Raw genomic sequence first — 18004 nt, 5'->3', positions numbered from 1 at the left:
ACTCCCTACTAATTTACCTTTCAAACTTTCTTGCCTGGCATTCAAGATCTTCATGATATAATACCATCCTATTTTTCTAGTCATATTTCATATTACTCTTCTTCATATACTCTTGATGTAGCCAAACTGAATTGCTCTCAATCCCCAAATTTTGCTCCTTGGACCTCTATGTTACTCCAATGTATGACAAGTCCTACTTTATCTCCTTCTCCAATGAACTCCTATCTATTCTTTAAACATAAGAACAAAGGCCACTTCTCTCACAAATATTTCTGTCTCCATTAGGTGATGATCATTCATTTGTTTATCCAATAGTTACTAAACTTCTAGCAATGAGTATACAAAAATAAAGTTGAAATAGTACCTATCCTTAAGGAATTTATATTTTATTGGAGAAAACAATATGTGCCAAGGAAAAATAAATATAATTATCACTTCCTTATCGCAGGGATTGAAAATGTGATACCTCCATGAGCTGGAAAATATATAAAATTCTTTAGCCCTTGCTTCTTAGCAGAAAAAGGAGCCTGATTTTTTTTCTTTTTTTTTTTTTTTAATGGGATGTTTATAGTATCTTATTGTAAAATTTGGACTGGATATTTTGCAATCCTATACAAATATTTTATATATGAGATTCTTTTTCTGTGTTGTTTTCTGGCCTTTCCATGTTGTCTTTTGCTTCCACAAAACAAACAAAAATTTCTATTTGGTTTCTTATGTTGACCCATGATATATTAAAAAGTCAAGATGTGGAAGGGATAACTATATAAAATAGTAAAATAATGAGGAGGAAGAGAACAGGAAGAAAGGAAGAGAATAGGTTTCTTATAGAAGGCATCTGATTTGAGTTTTGAAGAAAAGTAGAGATTCTAAGAAGCAGAGGTGAGGCAATAGTGTACTTTCCTTGCATAAAGGAAAATATGAAATCCTGAAAGGTAGGACAGATACAGAAAGAATTTAAATGCCAAAAACAAAGAGGGGAAGGTTTGAAAGGGAAATGTAAATAAGATATATACAAAAAGATATCAAATTTCTAAAATAAAAAAAAAGCACATCTAATGAATAAACAAATGAGTAGCACATATGTACAAATCTCCTTCATAAATAATCTGAAAAAGGGTCAAATAAGAAATGAATCTTGTCTCTACCTTTCTATCTCTATCTCTGTCTTTCTCACACACACACACACAGACACACACACAAACACACACAAAAACACACACATATACATGGAAAATGCATATAGTATACAATATATTTCAATGTTCAAAAAAGGAACTACTTCCCAGGTGGGTTTCACACATACCTATGCCATCAGGTAGAACATCCAGTAAATTGTGAGAAATGACTAAATCTGTTAGGGAAGCTAGACCACTGATTTCTTCAGGAAGTCTTTCCAGTTTATTTTCCGAGACATCCAAACACAGCAGGTTTTTCAAGTTTCCTATTTCCTATATTAATGGCACAGAAAAAGAAAATCCTGTTCAAACATGCAAGGTCTGTTTGCACTGGAATGCATTGAAACAGTTTCACACCATTAAATTCTCAAGGAAGGGCAAGGACAACATGTTTCTTAAATTTTGAAAATCATTTAAATCTAATAACTAAATTGAAGCCATAGACATGTTTTCATGAAAAATGGATTAAAATGTAAAAGTTATGATAGTCTTCTTGAAAATAACTAGAATCCTAAGATTTATAATTAGAAGGTCTCTTAGAGATTATCTAGGACAACCTCTTCATTTTATAGATGAAGAAACCGAGGTTGAGAACAAGAAAGGCTCATCAAGGATATACAGGGAAAATATTTTGAAACTGATCTCTGACTCTACAATCAATACTTTCCTTCTATACTAAACTATATTATGCTGCTCTCTTATTTGTTCATCTTCTTAAACAAATAAGGTATTATCATCACCATTTTACAGAATGACTTAACTATTGCCCAAAGAATTTTAGTGATTTGTTCAAGAGAACACAAGTCTATTGTGTAAAGGAGGTTGAAGCTACAATTCTACTTCAACAAATTCACCTTTGGAATGGGATAACTTTCTAAGGAGATGCATGCATTTAACACAGTGATAACAAACTCATCTATGGTAAAATTATTCTTGCTTCAATTTTCTTTTGATGTTAGTATCCTCAAAACCAAAGACTCTAGTTGAAAGCCATTCAGCTAAAGTGGCAAAAACATTTCAACAAATAATAATTACTTTTCAGCTTAAAAACTAGGATTGAGATGGTGCACTAGACAGAAATCTGGTCCTACAATCACGAAGACCTGAATTCAAATCCAGTTTCAGATATATGACTGGTTATATGACCCTGGGCAAGTCACTTAACCCCGTTTGCCTCAGGTTCCTCATCTGTAAAATGAACTGGAGAAGGAAATGGTAAGCCATTCTAGCATCTCTGCCAAGAAAACCCCTAATGATATACGGTGACATATTTAACATGTACAGGACTGCTTGCCATCTGGGGGAGGGGGTGGAGGGAAGGAGGAGAAAAGTTGGAACAGAAGTGAGTGCAAGGGATAATGTTGTAAAAAATTACCCAGGCATGGGTTCTGTCAATAAAAAGTTATAATTATGAAGAAGAAAAAAAAAAACCCTAATGGAGTCATGAAAAGTTAGAAACAACTGACAAATGACTGAACAAGGTTTTTTGGTTTGTTGATATCATTTCATCTAATTCAACAAATAAATAGTTTAGTACCTGCTACATGCAAAGAAATATGCTAAGGGTGACATCACATTCTTTCTGAACTTCTCCTTTAACCTATGGATTTTGTGTATGTGACTATATATCTGAGCATGCTTTTTTAGATTATGACATCCTATTAGATTGGGACTATTCTAATGATTTTTTTTTAATCTTGTTAGGTTGACTCAGCTTTTGCTACTTAATACCTTCTCAACCCTCTCAGTTGCCTCTCTTCTCTGACCACAGCCTGGAAGTCAGAGCATTAAACACCTTCTAAAGCCTTCCCTTATAGAATATTGTGGCCAAATTTCAGAACTATCAGACTAAGGAAAAAATATTACAAGCAGCCAGGAAAAAACAATTCAAATACCGAGGTGCCACAATTAGGATCACTCAAGATCTGGCTGCCTCAACATTAAAGGATGGAAGGGCCTGGAATCTGATATTCTGAAAAGCAAAAGAACTTGGAATGCAGCCAAGAATAAATTACCCAGCTAAGCTGAGCATTTTCTTCCATGAAAGAAGATGGACATTCAATGAAACAGAGGAATTCCATTTTTTTCTAAGGAAAAAACCAGATCTAAACAAAAAATTTGATTTCCAACCATAGGACTCAAGAGAAACAGAAAAAGGTAAAAGAAACTCTTGAGAACTGTATCTCTGTTGTGGATATACATAAAGACCACATGTATAATTTGATTTTACTGATATAACATTAAAAAAAGGGAAGTAGATATGGAAAGGGGATAGTGTCAGAAAAAGGAAAAAGGGGAAATAAAAAGAGGGGAACTACATCCCACGATGAGGCAAAAGAAACCTATCATATCTGAGGGAACTTAGAGAGGAGGAGGAACATTGAGTGAATCTTAATCTCATCAAGTTGGCTCAAAGAAAATAATTGACATATTTGTTTTACAGACAATCTTCTCTCACTTCATAAAAAGTGGGAGAGGAAAAGAGAAAAGGAAAAGAGTAATAAGGGAAGGGTATGAGAAAGGGAAAGAGATTCAAAGGGAGGAAGGAGGTATCCTAAAGAGGGAGAGCTGCATGACGCAAGTGGGGTCCATAAGTTTAATATTGGGGAAGAGAGTAAAGGGGGGCAAGAAAAAGAAAAGCATAATCTGGGGACATTATGATGGCAGGAAATACAGAATTATGTATACACATATTGTATTTAACTTATACTTTAACATATTTAACATGTATTGGTCAACCTGCCATCTGGGGGAAGGAGTGGGGGGAAGAAGGAAAAAAGTTGGAACAAAAAGATTTGCAACTGTCAATGCTGAAAAATTACCTATGCATATATCTTGTAAATAAAAAGCTATAATAAAAAATAAAAAATAAATGATAAAAAAGAAAGGCTTTTCTTATAAAGTACTCAGAATTTTTCCAGTAACCACATGCCACCTATGGGTGGCAGTTTGACTTCAACTCCACAGTCTCCCCAAATATCTTCCTCCCTGGTGAATGGTCTGCTCCCTTTCCTGCTTCCCTTTTTGCAATTTCAACTCCCACTCAATTGTAAGCTCTTTGAGGGCAGGACCTCTTTTTTTTTTTCTTATTTGCATCATCAGTGCTTAGCAACAGTGCCTGGCAGATAGTAGGCACTTAATAAATGTTTGTTGAATTGGGTTGAATATTTAATAATAAATTTATAATTCCATTGCCCCAGGTTATAAACTTAATTTTGTCTCTGCCATCAAACTGTGAGCCCATTCAGAGTAGAATCTGTTTTTTGCCTTTCTGTGTATTCCCATCACTTTGCACAGCAGCTAGAACTATACCATTTCCCAAACTGCTTAGGTACTTAACAAATACTTGTTGTTGACTTTTTTTCTTAAAAAATTAGTAAATCCCATTTCTCAATTTCTTTCTTTGTTACATGCCTATTTTAAGTTAATATTGTAAGAATTCAGATATCTTGAACTTTTCTGGTGGTAGAGATTTTGGAGAAATAGGAATTTACTGTAAAGATACTTATAAATATAAATGCAGTTTGTTATAAATAAAACCAGATGATTGAAAAGATCATAAACTAAATTTCCATCCTGGGGAGTATATATTTACATGTGTACATATATAAATATATTTAGGCTTCCCCACCCTTCAGCTGGTGTTCCTTAATTCTCTAGATACCCCCTTCTCCCTCCTCTCTTTCTCCTTTGTCCCCCAAAATAACTACCACTCCCACTTTTCCCCACCCTGGAATTTCCCAGTAACTTTCCACCCAGCTCCAAATCCAAACTAAATGTTTAACCCATATCAGCTAATGATCATCTTTCATTTCACTATCTTAGAAATTTTTGATCCCACAATAACATAGGCTTATTAACCTGAAAAAGGACATTAAAAAACTAGGATATAATTATCATTGAGGAAGAGAGGTGACATTTAGGCTTGAATTTGCTCCTAGGAATTCTTCTGATTTATTAAGAATTATGGAAAAACAAAATCAAACATGTACTCATAATATTACTCAAGTGGCTTTGTTTTTATAAGCTAAAGATGACAGAGAAAGAGACAGACAATAGACACAAAGAGGGAGAGAGAAACACGGAGAAAGAAGAGTTCACCTTGCACATAGTAGATACTTTATAAAGGTTCACTGACATAAATAAATAAATGCTATTCCCAAAGATATGATTTAAAAAATATTCACTACAGCTGAATCAAGGCAATCAAACAAATCAAAGTCCAATTCTTTTTTCTTCCAAATGCAACTGATATATTAGGGAACATTTTAAGCACAATTTGAATTTGAGCTTGCAATTTCTTCCTCAAAAAACATTGAAAGAATACAGAAAACAACACCACTTCACAATAACAAGTTACAACTCTTCAGAAGTCTGCTTCCATAAGCAAACTTCAGGTCTTTTTCAAGGTAAAGTACATAATTGTAGTATGTTTTCTAGTACCAGTAGGGATTATGGGTGGAAGTCCATCATGCTCAGACCTCTCATCTTGGAGCTGCAGTCCATTGAGGTTCCACTCTCCAGGCTGGACCAGTGGGAATTGGGGTACAGGTTGAGAAGCAGCTTAGGCAGAAGATGCTGCTCTTATGTACAGTAGCATTTATATATTTGTTAACCACTTAACATGTATAAAATTGTTTTACAATTTTTGGTAGATTTCTCTCTTTTTATGTGTCAGTGATAAAGTTTTTGAATACTATATCCTTATTTTCATTTTCCCCATAAGCTCTGTGATTTTCATTACTTTGGGGAACATTTATAGCTAGTTATAGCAGACCTGACTATATTTTAAAATGTTTTTAAAAGAATCACCTACATATAATTATTTAAACTAAAGACTAATTTTTAGTATACAGTAAAGAAAAGAACTAAGAGATGGAGAAAGAGAGGGAAATAAAAGAATAATAAGAGCAGAAATAAGAGCAGTGTGAGCAAAAATTGTGGCAAACTCATAAAAAGAAAGCATTTTTAAAATTTTCTATCTCTGGTCACCAGATGGAAGAATCAGCTTATTATGGTTACATAAAACAGCTATTATCCTTCAAGATCTATTTGAGACTCAACTGTATCTGAAACATGGTTCTTATATTTAGTAATTAAAATAAAAAAAAACCTACTGTATGCCAACAAAACAACTTGTAATATTTAAGAGAGATATATAAGTAAAGTTTTTTACACTGCTTTTACATAGACTATCATAAGAATCTTAAGAGCAGTAAGTAGTTTAAATTACTCCAAATCATTTTACACCCTATAAAATGCTATAGAAATATATGCCAACTATAAAATGGATCTCAAAATTTACCCAGACATCTGTTGAGTCCAAAGTAGGCAAGGTAGATATAGATATACCTAGTCAGTAAGTATTTATTAAGTATCTACTATGTACTAGAAACTGTGGCTATTCTTTCCCACTAAACAACCCGTCTCCCACCCCCCACCAAAAAAAAAAACAAACAACCTAGTCCCTCCTTTCTAAGATTTTACAGTCTATTGAAAGGAATGATTGAGAATTTTACTTTTATCTTATCAAAAGCATAATAAATAGTGCTGAAGAAAAAATCTTGCTTCAAATGTAGTTTTCCATTACTCCTTTCAGTTTGGTAAGTCCCTTTTTTAACTAATAAAACAGACGTCAGTTTGCACTGTGTTTATGTTGTTATAAAGTTATTATCTACCTGAGGCAACTCAGCCAGCTGATTTCCATCCAACCAGAGATCCTCAAGGTGTAAGAGTGCTCCAATTGTTTCTGGCTAAAAGCAGTCAAAATCACATTATGGTCAAGAAGAAAAAAAAATTGATTAAAGTTATTAGTCATGAACTAAGTAAAACAAAAGTCTACATTTGTAATCAGTTCTAGTTTGTTAAATACAATCAATGTACCTTTAATAAGAAAAAGTTATATGGCAATGAATAATGTACCCAAAGATAAAATGGAAGTATATTTGGTTTATAATTAGATTTGCTCTGAAAAAGTGATTTTACTAGACTTGGCTGAAAAATACTGAGATTCCATCACCAGTATGTTCTCTTTGGCATCCTATGTTATTTTATTTCATGCTCCAACATCAATCAATCAATCAATAAATGGGTACCCATTTACCATGTCCTTGTCTTTTCTAATAAATGCTAGTTAAAATTAGTTAAAATGCTAGTTCTCATTCCCAAACATTGTGATCAAATCTTATACCAACTCCTTCAACCAGTTGAGCACTAAACCTTCTTGCTAATAGCATCTTCCATCTCTTCTTCATAAGCCCTGGATGAATTGTGGCAGATTCCTCAATGATCTCAGTTCACCCATGAAAGTTAAAAGAGCTGTTTGTCTATGAATGAGGTGTGAGATTATTAAAGGTCACACATTTTTTTAAGGATGACTATTTTGAGTTTCTTTCTTCTTTCCACAAAAACTTACCAAATGGTAGATTTCATTGTTTCCTAAATCAAGTTCCTTTAGTCTCTGTAGCTGGGTGAGAGATCTGTGAGGGAAAGAATCAAAAGGAAAAGCAATCTCAATTGGAATTAGCGATCAAGAATAAAAGCACTTTCTATGTTTAATTTAGTTTGAAAGATAAGTTTCAGCATATATTATTAGTTACAAGCTATCATAAACAGAATTGGAAAGCAAAGGTTGTCATCCCTAGTTCATTCTCCAAATATACACAACCTTTTAGGACTGCTTTCCATAAGTCACTTAGCATGAGATGACATTTAAAATGGGAGCATTTGCAAGAATGAAAAACCACCAAAACACTCAGTGTTACCATAGAGTTTAATAATTCAGCATCCATCAACTTATTACAATTCATTAGGCAAGGATAAGGAAGGGGCCAATATGAAATCATTTTTTTAAAATGCATGACATCTGGCAATGAGCTGTCTTTACATGGAAAAAATTCTCTCCATTCAGTATTCCCTCCCAAGTTCCCTGGAAACTTACTCAGGCAAATATGTAAGTAGATTCTCTCTTAGTTCCAGTGAAGCCAGGTTATAAAGGCTAGAAAGTAAGTAGGGAAAAGAATAAGCAAAATTCCTGAAATCCCAACCTCAACATGCTTCCCAAATCTGAAGATCTTAATGAAATAATGTAGTCCTGAGTCTGAAATCAGGATGATTTATCTTCCTGAGTTCAAATCTGGTCTTTGCTAGCTGTGTGACTCGGGGCAAGTTATTTAACTCAGCTTGCCTCAGTTCTTCTTCTATAAAATGAGCTGGAGAAGGAAATGGTAAACCAATTCATGACTGAACAACAACAAATGTGTTAGTCTAGAGCACATATTGGGGGAAGGAGAAGAGATTATCTTCAATAATCATTAAGGATTAAAATATCTATTCTATACTTCATAATGTTAAAATATTAGTCAGTCTTTTGAAAGTAGGCAGGGCACAAATCCTTATTTATTATGATTCCAAGACACCCCTGGAACAAACATCTCATGCTTCTAATATGTGAATACTCCCATCAATACAACCACGCCTGGCACAGTGATAAAAAACACAACATGTATTTCTAGAAGGTTGATGTTTTGTTTTTTGTTTTTTTTTTTAATGCCAATGACATGTCATGACTATAAAAAATAATAATGCTTTTAATATCACAAGGCTCAGGGCAATTCATATATATTATTGTTCTCCAAATAACAGTCAGATATTCCTGTTTTAAAGGCATAGACAATGAGGAGCAGCAATTTAAATGCTTTCTCTAATATTGTCTGCAAAACAAAACAAAAAAAAAAATGTGTGGCAAGGATTAGAGAGGAACTTGATTTTAAATCTCAAAACATAGGCTTCTTCTAAGTAAACTCTGCTGCCTTACTCAAAAAGATAAAACAAGGCATTATATATTTGCAAAAGGAAAAAGAAATGTTAAAAATCTTTGCCCTTAATTGCTGAATATAGAAGTGATTTTTTAATGGTCACTGATAATCAGAAGTATGTATTTTTACAAAATGTTAAAAACAATAGTATAGTATACTAAATATATCATCTACTTTGGATCCTTACAACTCTAAGATATATGTTACCCTAAATTATACATTTACTTTAACAGGTTCAACTTTCATGATATTTATTTCAGTTTATTTACAATTTATTTATTTTACAACATTTATAGAAAAATTCAGATTATTCAAGGGGTTATTTGTATGCATACAAAACACAAGGAGCTAGATATCCTAATGCCATAATCTGTCTTAATCCTCTCTCTTCCCTTCTCAAAACAAAATACAAACCAGATATTGAGGCTACAAGCAAAACAGGTTATACCATATCAGAAAATGTGAATTTCATTTGAAGCTCAGGATACAGAAATTCTTAAAATTTAAATTTAATCCCAGATTATAAATCCATTATTTACAAAGCTATCTGTACACTGAAATGTACTATCACTAGTATAGAATGAATGAATACCAATCTTAATGATCACAATTACTGAAACTTGTACCCCCAAAAAAATATTTATTACATGGCAAACTGAAGCATTAATAATGTCACTCAATCCTCTCAAAGTTTTTCAACTAGTTTATCCTTAAAAAAAAAAAAAAATCAATCAAGATTTTGACAAATGGCAGGTAAACCAACATAGAATACAATTCTAGGCAGAGGTTGGAAATTTCAACCTCCTAAAGCATTGGTATCTTCCCATTGTAATTATCTCCAATTTATCTGGCATAGTCCTTGTTCATATATATTTGTTTATATATTGTCTCCCTCAGAACACTGTGAGCATTTTGAGAGTTAAGAACTTTCTTGGAATCCTCAGGACTTAGCACAGCATCTGGCACATTGTACGCATAGATAAATGTTTGCTGACTTGACTTGATTTTCAAACATTCAGTTGTAATTGTTCTTAAGCCAATTGGTATGGTATTTTTAGGTGGGGTCTTAAGAAAAGAAAATAATCCAGTACACATTATCCTATAATTGTCGAAATACGTCACCTTCAAATATAGATCACAGCCACAAAATAAGATCTCTGAAATGCAAAAATATACATGTGTATATTGAAAAAACACCCCCAGTTATAAACCACATTCAGTGTTATATAAACCAGATTTAGAGAAAAGTGACCCTTAGTGGATTAATACCATAGTACTCTATTTTGAAATTAATCCATACTATCGAGAGGTAAACAAAGGCTTAAAAGAGAAATGTAACATGAAAACTAGAAATATGTAGTTCACTTCATGTATTTTCATTCCATTTCATAGAAATGAAATTTTGAAAACTTCATTTAATATCTAACTAGTTTTAACATAAAAATGGTCATTTAAGGTTTATGGTTTTATAAATGGGGCACTGCAATCATAGGGTCCTATTACTTTGCAATGGAAGGAAGCTTTGACTTCATCTAGTCTAACCCACATATTTTATAGCTGAAGAAGATGAGACCCAAAAGTGCACATGACAGTGCACCTGCATAAACACGTGTACACATGTACACACACACACACACACACACACACAGAGTAAAAAATAGTACAGACAGCAGGACTTAACTGGATCTGTCTTCCTAGCTGTGTGATTCTAAGCAAATCATTTAAATTGTCAGAGTATCTATTTCCTCATTTGTCAACCAGGGGATGATAAAAGCTGAAGAACTTAATTTATAGGATTATTTCAAGAGTCAAATAAGATAATATACATAAAGTGCTAGGCAAATCTAAAAGTTTCAATGTTAGCAAACAAACCCTTTAATTGCAAACATTTCATAATGTGTGATGTCAAAAATCTCTACCTTTAAAATATACTACCTCATCCAACTTATTTGAATCCTTTAAAACAATAAGCAAATAATAAAGTTATAATTCCAGTTATCTTTGTTAAGAACTTAATAAAGCCCTCCAAATTAAATAAATATAGACCTTAATATTCTTGACTAAATACCAAAGTGGCTACAAGGAAGGATGGATAAAAATATTTTCAGAGAACAAAAAATGATTACAGGAATAAGAAATAAGCAAAACTATCAAACTGTGCATACCCTTTGTCTCAGCAATGTTACTACTGGGCTTATATCCCAAAGAGATTTTAAAGAAGGGAAAGGGACCTGTATGTGCAAGAATGTTTGTGGCAGCCCTCTTTGTAGTGGCCAGAAACTGGAAACTGAGTAGATGCCCATCAATCGGAGAATGGCTGAATAAATTGTGATATATGAATATTATGGAATATTATTGTTCTGTAAGAAATGACCAGCAGGATGACTTCAGAGAGGCCTGGAGAGATTTACATGGACTGATGCTGAGTGAAATGAGGAGGACCAGAAGATTATTATACGCTTCCAACAACAATACTATATGATGATCAATTCTGATGGATGTGGCCCTCTTCAACAATGAGATGAACCAAATTAGTTCCAACAGAGCAGTAATGAACTGAACCAGGTACACCCAGAGAAAGAGCTCTGGGAGATGACTATAAACCACTACATAGAATTCCCAATCTCTCTATTTTTGTCCGCCTGCATTTATTTCCTTCACAGGCTAATTGTACACTATTTCAAAGTCTGACTCTTTTTATACTACAAATTAACTGTTTGGACATGCATACATATGTTGTATTTAACTTATACTTTAACATATTTAACAACCTGCCATCTGGGGGGAAGGGTGAGGGGAAGGAGGGAAAAAGTTGAAACAAAAAGATTTGCAACTGTCAATGCTGAAAAATTATCTATGCATATATCTTGTAAATAAAAAGCTATAATAAAAAAAGGAAAAAAAAAGAAACAAGCAAAACCAATGTTTTATAAGTTAAACAGAGGTGTCATACCTATATGAAACAGACATTTTTAGAAGTGAGATACTCATTATTATAAGTAGCAAATGTCAATACAAAAAAATTATTATTACTATTTTATATTTTGACAAGAAACTACTGGTTACCTATAAGGGAGTCATTTCTGAGGCCCCTGTGTACGGTAAAGGACCAGCCTACTAAAGCAAGGATCAAAATCAATACAAAACCAAAAGAAAAATGAAAGAGGCATGAAACTTAACTGAGGCATTACCTCATTTAAAATGAGCTATTAATACCAAAGGAATAAGAAATGAATAAAGTAAATAGACACTAACATACTCTGTTATCTTTTCCAAAGGAAATTTAAGTAAATGAACAGCAAAGCAATACAATGAAAAAACTCAAAGAGCCTAAAAATTGCTTCTCCTCCAAACTTTGTTCTTTTCAAGCATAAATATAAGTTAGCCAAGGGCAACTTTAGCCTATAATATAAACTAATTTATAAAATCTTATGGAATAAGAAAATTATGAGCAGATCTGGAAATTTGTCTATATTCTACAAAATGAAGTAGAAATGGCTAATTTAGGAAGATGTCTGTGCTAAAGTTGTCATCCTAGAGGACAATGAGGGATCGATTCTCAAGACATGTGAAAAAGGGGGCAATGCTCTACTCTTGTGTGTGAAGGGTATAAATCTAAGGTTTTTTTCTTACTTAAAAACAAGATAAAAATATCAGTTGCTATTTTCTCACCATTACAAATATGTTATTGTAATAATAACTTACGTGTGATTTGAGAGTATCTTTGATAAACATCTAAGAGAGGAAATCACCATCTAAACCTTTAAAGTTATACAAGTGCCTGAAAGGAAAAGAGACTATAAGATCCCACTATATTTAGTACAAGATGACTTTAAAAAAATTATTTGAGTGGATAGAATAACTTTGGGCCTTAAAGGTTATGTTCCAACAACGTGTTTCCTAATCTTACGTCAAAATGATATAATATTCCTTGAAAAGGTAATAGATAACTTTGATGACCTTCTAATTAAAATAAAGCTAGGCACAAAACTGCTTCCCACTGTCAAGGAATTTAGAGCCAAAATTCCCTTTGAAAGATAGTGTTTCATGTACTTGTCTTTGCAGAAGGCATTATGCTGAATGTATTAAGTCACAGAAGATGCTTCTGAATGGATGATGACTAGATAGCACCAAACTTGAGAGGTTAAGTGACTTATTCAATATCATACATGTGTGGTAAAAATTATATAAGTGATTTTCAGGTAAATGGGACATTGTGTAAATTAGTTAATTAAATTCACTGAATTGTTATTTTCTTTAAATGTCTTAAATTATTTTCAATATATATGGATTAAAGTTCAACTCAATATTTCTCATATTAAGCCCATCATTTATATAGTTAGAAGATAGTTGATGAGGCATTTTAATTCAGTGTTACTATGATTTAAGAGGGAGGAGGCAAATCTGCTGAATGCTCTATGTAATATCCTTGAAAGGAATAGTTAATAGTATTGCTGTCACTGTGAAATAAAGGTGTTTCAATGATTAAAAAAAAAAAAAAGATGCTTCTAAATGAGAAACAAAACTAATCAAAAGAGTTCAAAGGATCCGTACTTAAAAACCAAGTCAATGAGGAACAGTTATTGTACTGATTATTGGATGCACACATAGAGCTGATCTTCCAGTACAAACATATGAGACAGAAACTAAGCATAAATAATGAACTGAGCCCAGAAAAAGGAAGAAGCAGGCAGGTTACACTTTGGAAAGCTGCATACTGCTTTAAAGTAACCCCAAATTTCTCCCAGTAATAATAGCCTAACTTTTTTCACATCAATATTCTTCCACTGATCATGACTCAGAAGGATGTGAGTCATAAATGACATAGTCTCTACAGAATTAAAGTTGTGGGCTATCCAAAAAGGAGAACTGTAGAAGGTAGGCCAAAAAAAAAAAAAGCTGCAATATACTAACATTGAAGAGTTGCAGAGGAGAACAAGCATAAAAGACATCATTAAAGGAGGTGAAAAAGTCACATTACAAGGATGAGAAATAGATAACCTATGGGCAGCCCACCTCCTCTATTGCTATCTTTACAGTATCAAGAGATTTAGAACATTCTGGAAGGACAGGTACCAAGGGCAAAAAAGTAATCTGTACTCTATTTTATGGGAAATGCCTACATCACACATTCTAAGTGACAGATTAAACACTACCAACAAGGCATTTCCCTTGCATATGTAAAAATAATACAAGATAACTTGAAATCTGTCCATGTTAAATTCCTTGAAACTTATCTTTGATATTAGCTCTTATATGTAAAATTTTCTGTTAAGTTTGGGTTTAAGAGAAAGTCCTAAAAATCTGCAAATTCGTTGAATATCCATTTTTTTCTCATTCAATATTATAGATAATTTTGCTGGATATGATTTCTGGCCACAGGCCTAGTTCTCTTGATTGTTGGTATATGTGATTCCAGAAACTGTGGTCTTTCATTGTGGCTACTGCTAAGTCCTGTACAATTCTAATTATAGCTCCAGTGTATTTTAATTTTTTTTCCTTATTTCTTGCAAAATTTTCTCTTTGATATATGGTTTTTGAAATAATCCTATGTGTTTTCCACCAACGATCTGGTTGGTGAATTTTTTCTATCTCTACTTTCCCCTCACTCTAGAACAATTTTTTTTGGATTATGTCTTTCATTATTGTGTCAAAGTTCTTTTTTTGGTCACAGTTTTCAGATGATCCAATTGTTCTTAAATTTTCCCTTCTTGATGTCTTTTCCAGATCTATTGTTTCTCTTATAAGATGGTTACATTCTGTTCTATTTTTTTAATCTTTATAATCTGTTTTGGCTTATTTTTTTTTTAATGGAAAGCATTAGTGTAAACACTCTAATCATGGGGTGGTATTTCTGCCTTTTTTCAGCTCTCCCTTCTGATCTGGAACCTCAAATCCAGCTTCACCCACCTATAAGTGCCCATAGCTAGCAGTGTCCCAGCCCACAGTACTGTGTGCTGCACGTGTGTGCTGGCTCCTTTCCCAGGGCCCATCCCTGCAGCACAGCTGGATTTAGCAGTCCTAATCAGGAGAGATTCATTCAGTCTTCCCAGACTGAAACCCAATTCCATATATTATCCAGGGAGGTGAAAGTCTCTATGATTCCTGCTAAGGCTCCAGCTACACTCAATGAGCCCCAGGGGACCCCACGAGTGTTTCTGCTAAACTAGCCTGGAAGTGTTTGCACTTCCTCTGGGTTAATCCCTGCTCTCTTGCACTCTCTTCAGTTCTTCTCCCGCTTACCTGGAGGACCTCAGTTTTGCTCCAAATATTCTAGATTTTTCACCAGTCTATGTTCACCCTGAGACAAAAATTTGTTCTATTTGTAGGGGAAATCTGGAGAGCTTGAAATTTACTTACTCTGCCATCTTCCCAGAATCTTCCTTAATTCCTACTATTAATAAAGGTGAGCAACCTTTTCTAGTACTTATAATATTAGTGAATTGCCTAGAGGATCAAAAAGGTACATGACTTGTCCAATGTGATAGAGCCTGTATTTCTGAGAAACAGAATTTGAACCCAGGTTCTGCCACACTATGCTGTCATTAAATAAGAAGGAGAGGAAGAGACTGACTCAAACTCCATTTAACTTTATTAGTCACCTCTACTGGAATATGATACAAAGAGTGGGAGAAAACTAGGAAGTCTGTCTAGCAACTTTCCAAATACAGAAGCAGAGACTTGGATGACAACATGTCATAAAACTAAGTTTCCATCACATATGCTTCGGCTTCTGAAAAATGACAGTGACATACACCCATGTTAAAAAGTTTCCATTGTCCTTTACAAAGAACATGACTTTATCCTTCTTTCTTGCCCTTTTCCCTTCCCATTGCCCTGCTCCACACCCAAATAATTGAAAAAAACCGTCTTAGGAGCACTCAAGTACTTAATATTTACAAAGTTTGTAAAATCAGTTACAAAAGTTGCAATATTCCTTAAATAAGACTGTAAGCCAAACTATAATCTTACAGTTCTATTTCCAGGTTTGGATAAAGTGGTTATTTTAAAGAATTTACATCTGTTCTCCACTATGTTTAAAATATTTTCAATCTACTTGAATTTGTTTTCCCACTTTTTGGAGGCCAAAAAACCTTGAAGAAATGGAGGAAAAAAGAACAGTACACAGCATCATCCAAATATACAAAAAACATACACAAAAAAAACATCAAATTATAAGAATTTAACAAAAGCCTAAAGATAGTAGGATTTTTTTCAAAAATATTTTTTTTGAGAAAAAATTATTTGTGCTTACCCATTAACAATTTTTTTGTCCTTCATTAGCTAATTAGTTGTTTGATTTGAAAGTTTAAAAACAGGGTGCCACCAGTTTTTAATTTCCATTTGGTGATTTTGATTTGGAAAAATGTAAAAATAAAATTCTGGTATGCTTTTATTTTTGAAACAATAATCATTTTATGGCAAATTCTAAGCCACAGAAAAGAATGTTTTTACACATGGCAAAAATTCTCAGAAAGGAACTCTTGCACTAGCTCTCCCTCCCTTCTTTTCACCCCTCCCTCTTCCAACTCCCCTCTGTTCCTCTGTCTCTCTCTTTATCTCTCAGTTCATAGACATGTTAACAGTACACAGTCCAAGTTAGCCTTTGGCTGTGCTAACATATTAAAGAGCTTGCATCTTATTAGCTAAAATAGTGAAGCTCTTACAGTATAACTCTAAAAAAATTCAGGTTATCATTCCCAAAGCCGTAGGAGCCTAAAATTCAGACTGCTCCTTTCCAGTTCTATCAGCCAAAAATTACTGGGCCAGTCCACATGGGAAATTCTTCTACTTATGTAGAATCCTCACAACTAAATGTTCAAGAATGCTATTCTTAGACAAGAAAATGTAATTAAGGAGTGCATCCTAAACAAGAGTGGGCAGAAATGATTTCCAAGAATAGGTTAACTTCACTCTGGATTGCAAAGCTGAGTGGTTAACTTTGTCTGGAGCAAATTTAGGCCTCTAATTTCATTTATTATTGTCTCACAAAAAACACATTTTATGACACTAAAATGCTATTTTGGAACATTCAAATCCATTCATAAGAGCAATGAAACAAGTCTGAACAACTGAAAGCCTATTCAGAAAGTATTATCCAAGTTACCAAAAAGGAAATGTTTGCACATTTCTGGTTAACAGAAACATCAAACAAAACAAGTTATTTTCAAGGGTGTCTCTGAAAATAAAAGTTTCACCAGAAGAATACTTGATATGTAACAAGCTATGCCAAGGATATGCAACTATGAAGGAGACAGAAAGGCATCTTCGAGACATATTTCTGTCCTCTAATGGCAAAAGGGAGTGTGGAAGTGGTGGTATTTTAAGGACTGTCACAAGCAACTATTTAGTACTGGAGTGTTTGTGATATTAAGGAAAGTACATTACAAAGTGAATTATAAAGCAGTCACTTTGAAGTGTTGGGTGATCCAGAAATAATACACATTCAAATATAGATATACATACACATACATATGAATATATGCATATTTATAGATAAGGAAACAAACCAGTTTAACCATAGTAACATATACAACAAAAGGAGTAAATTCATATAATCAGAAGTTAAAGTCTTGATAGTGAAGAACTATAGCAATTGGATGTTTTTCTTCAAATTTATCAAGAGGGTTAATGAATGGAGGGGGAGAGAAGGCTATCAAATAATCTGGACAGCTAATAGAAGGATTAAAGGGCAGATGGCACCTCAGGAGTTTCAGACTAGCAAAAGACTGAAAAGCAAATTCTTGTTCCTATTCCAGAGTTGTAGCTAGAAATTTTTTTAGGGCCTGAGGCAAGTACCATGAAAAGTGCCCTCACTTGAAGGGGAGCAGAGGAAAAGATTCTAGCTAACTATTCTTGTTCAACAGTTGCTAAGCTTTGTTGTTTTTATGCTGCTAAAAGACTAGAAAGTCTAATGGTGCCCTCTCAACTAGGTCCCCTTTAAATTAGGCACCCAGGGATCTCAGCTCCATCCTTGTATTGTCTCTTTCCATAAAGTATTTACCACAG

At 33.6% G+C, this 18004-nt stretch overlaps 1 protein-coding gene across 1 annotated transcript in view; it reads right to left on the bottom strand.

The window, feature by feature from the left end:
• LRRC1 (leucine rich repeat containing 1) overlaps nucleotides 1-18004 on the bottom strand; it is a 166060-nt gene that overhangs the window by 45148 nt on the left and 102908 nt on the right. The window contains exons 5-8 of the mRNA XM_051997167.1: nucleotides 8119-8175; nucleotides 7594-7657; nucleotides 6857-6931; nucleotides 1307-1451 (exon numbers count right to left, since the gene is read on the bottom strand). Coding sequence (XP_051853127.1) covers nucleotides 1307-1451; nucleotides 6857-6931; nucleotides 7594-7657; nucleotides 8119-8175 — 341 coding nt within the window. The remainder of the gene's footprint in view (nucleotides 1-1306; nucleotides 1452-6856; nucleotides 6932-7593; nucleotides 7658-8118; nucleotides 8176-18004) is intronic.

The sequence above is a fragment of the Antechinus flavipes genome, chromosome 4 (assembly GCF_016432865.1).
Source record: "Antechinus flavipes isolate AdamAnt ecotype Samford, QLD, Australia chromosome 4, AdamAnt_v2, whole genome shotgun sequence".
Classification (NCBI taxonomy): domain Eukaryota; kingdom Metazoa; phylum Chordata; class Mammalia; order Dasyuromorphia; family Dasyuridae; genus Antechinus; species Antechinus flavipes.
The sequence above is the reverse complement of the archived record's forward strand: the minus strand, read 5'-3'. Positions and strand labels throughout refer to the sequence as shown.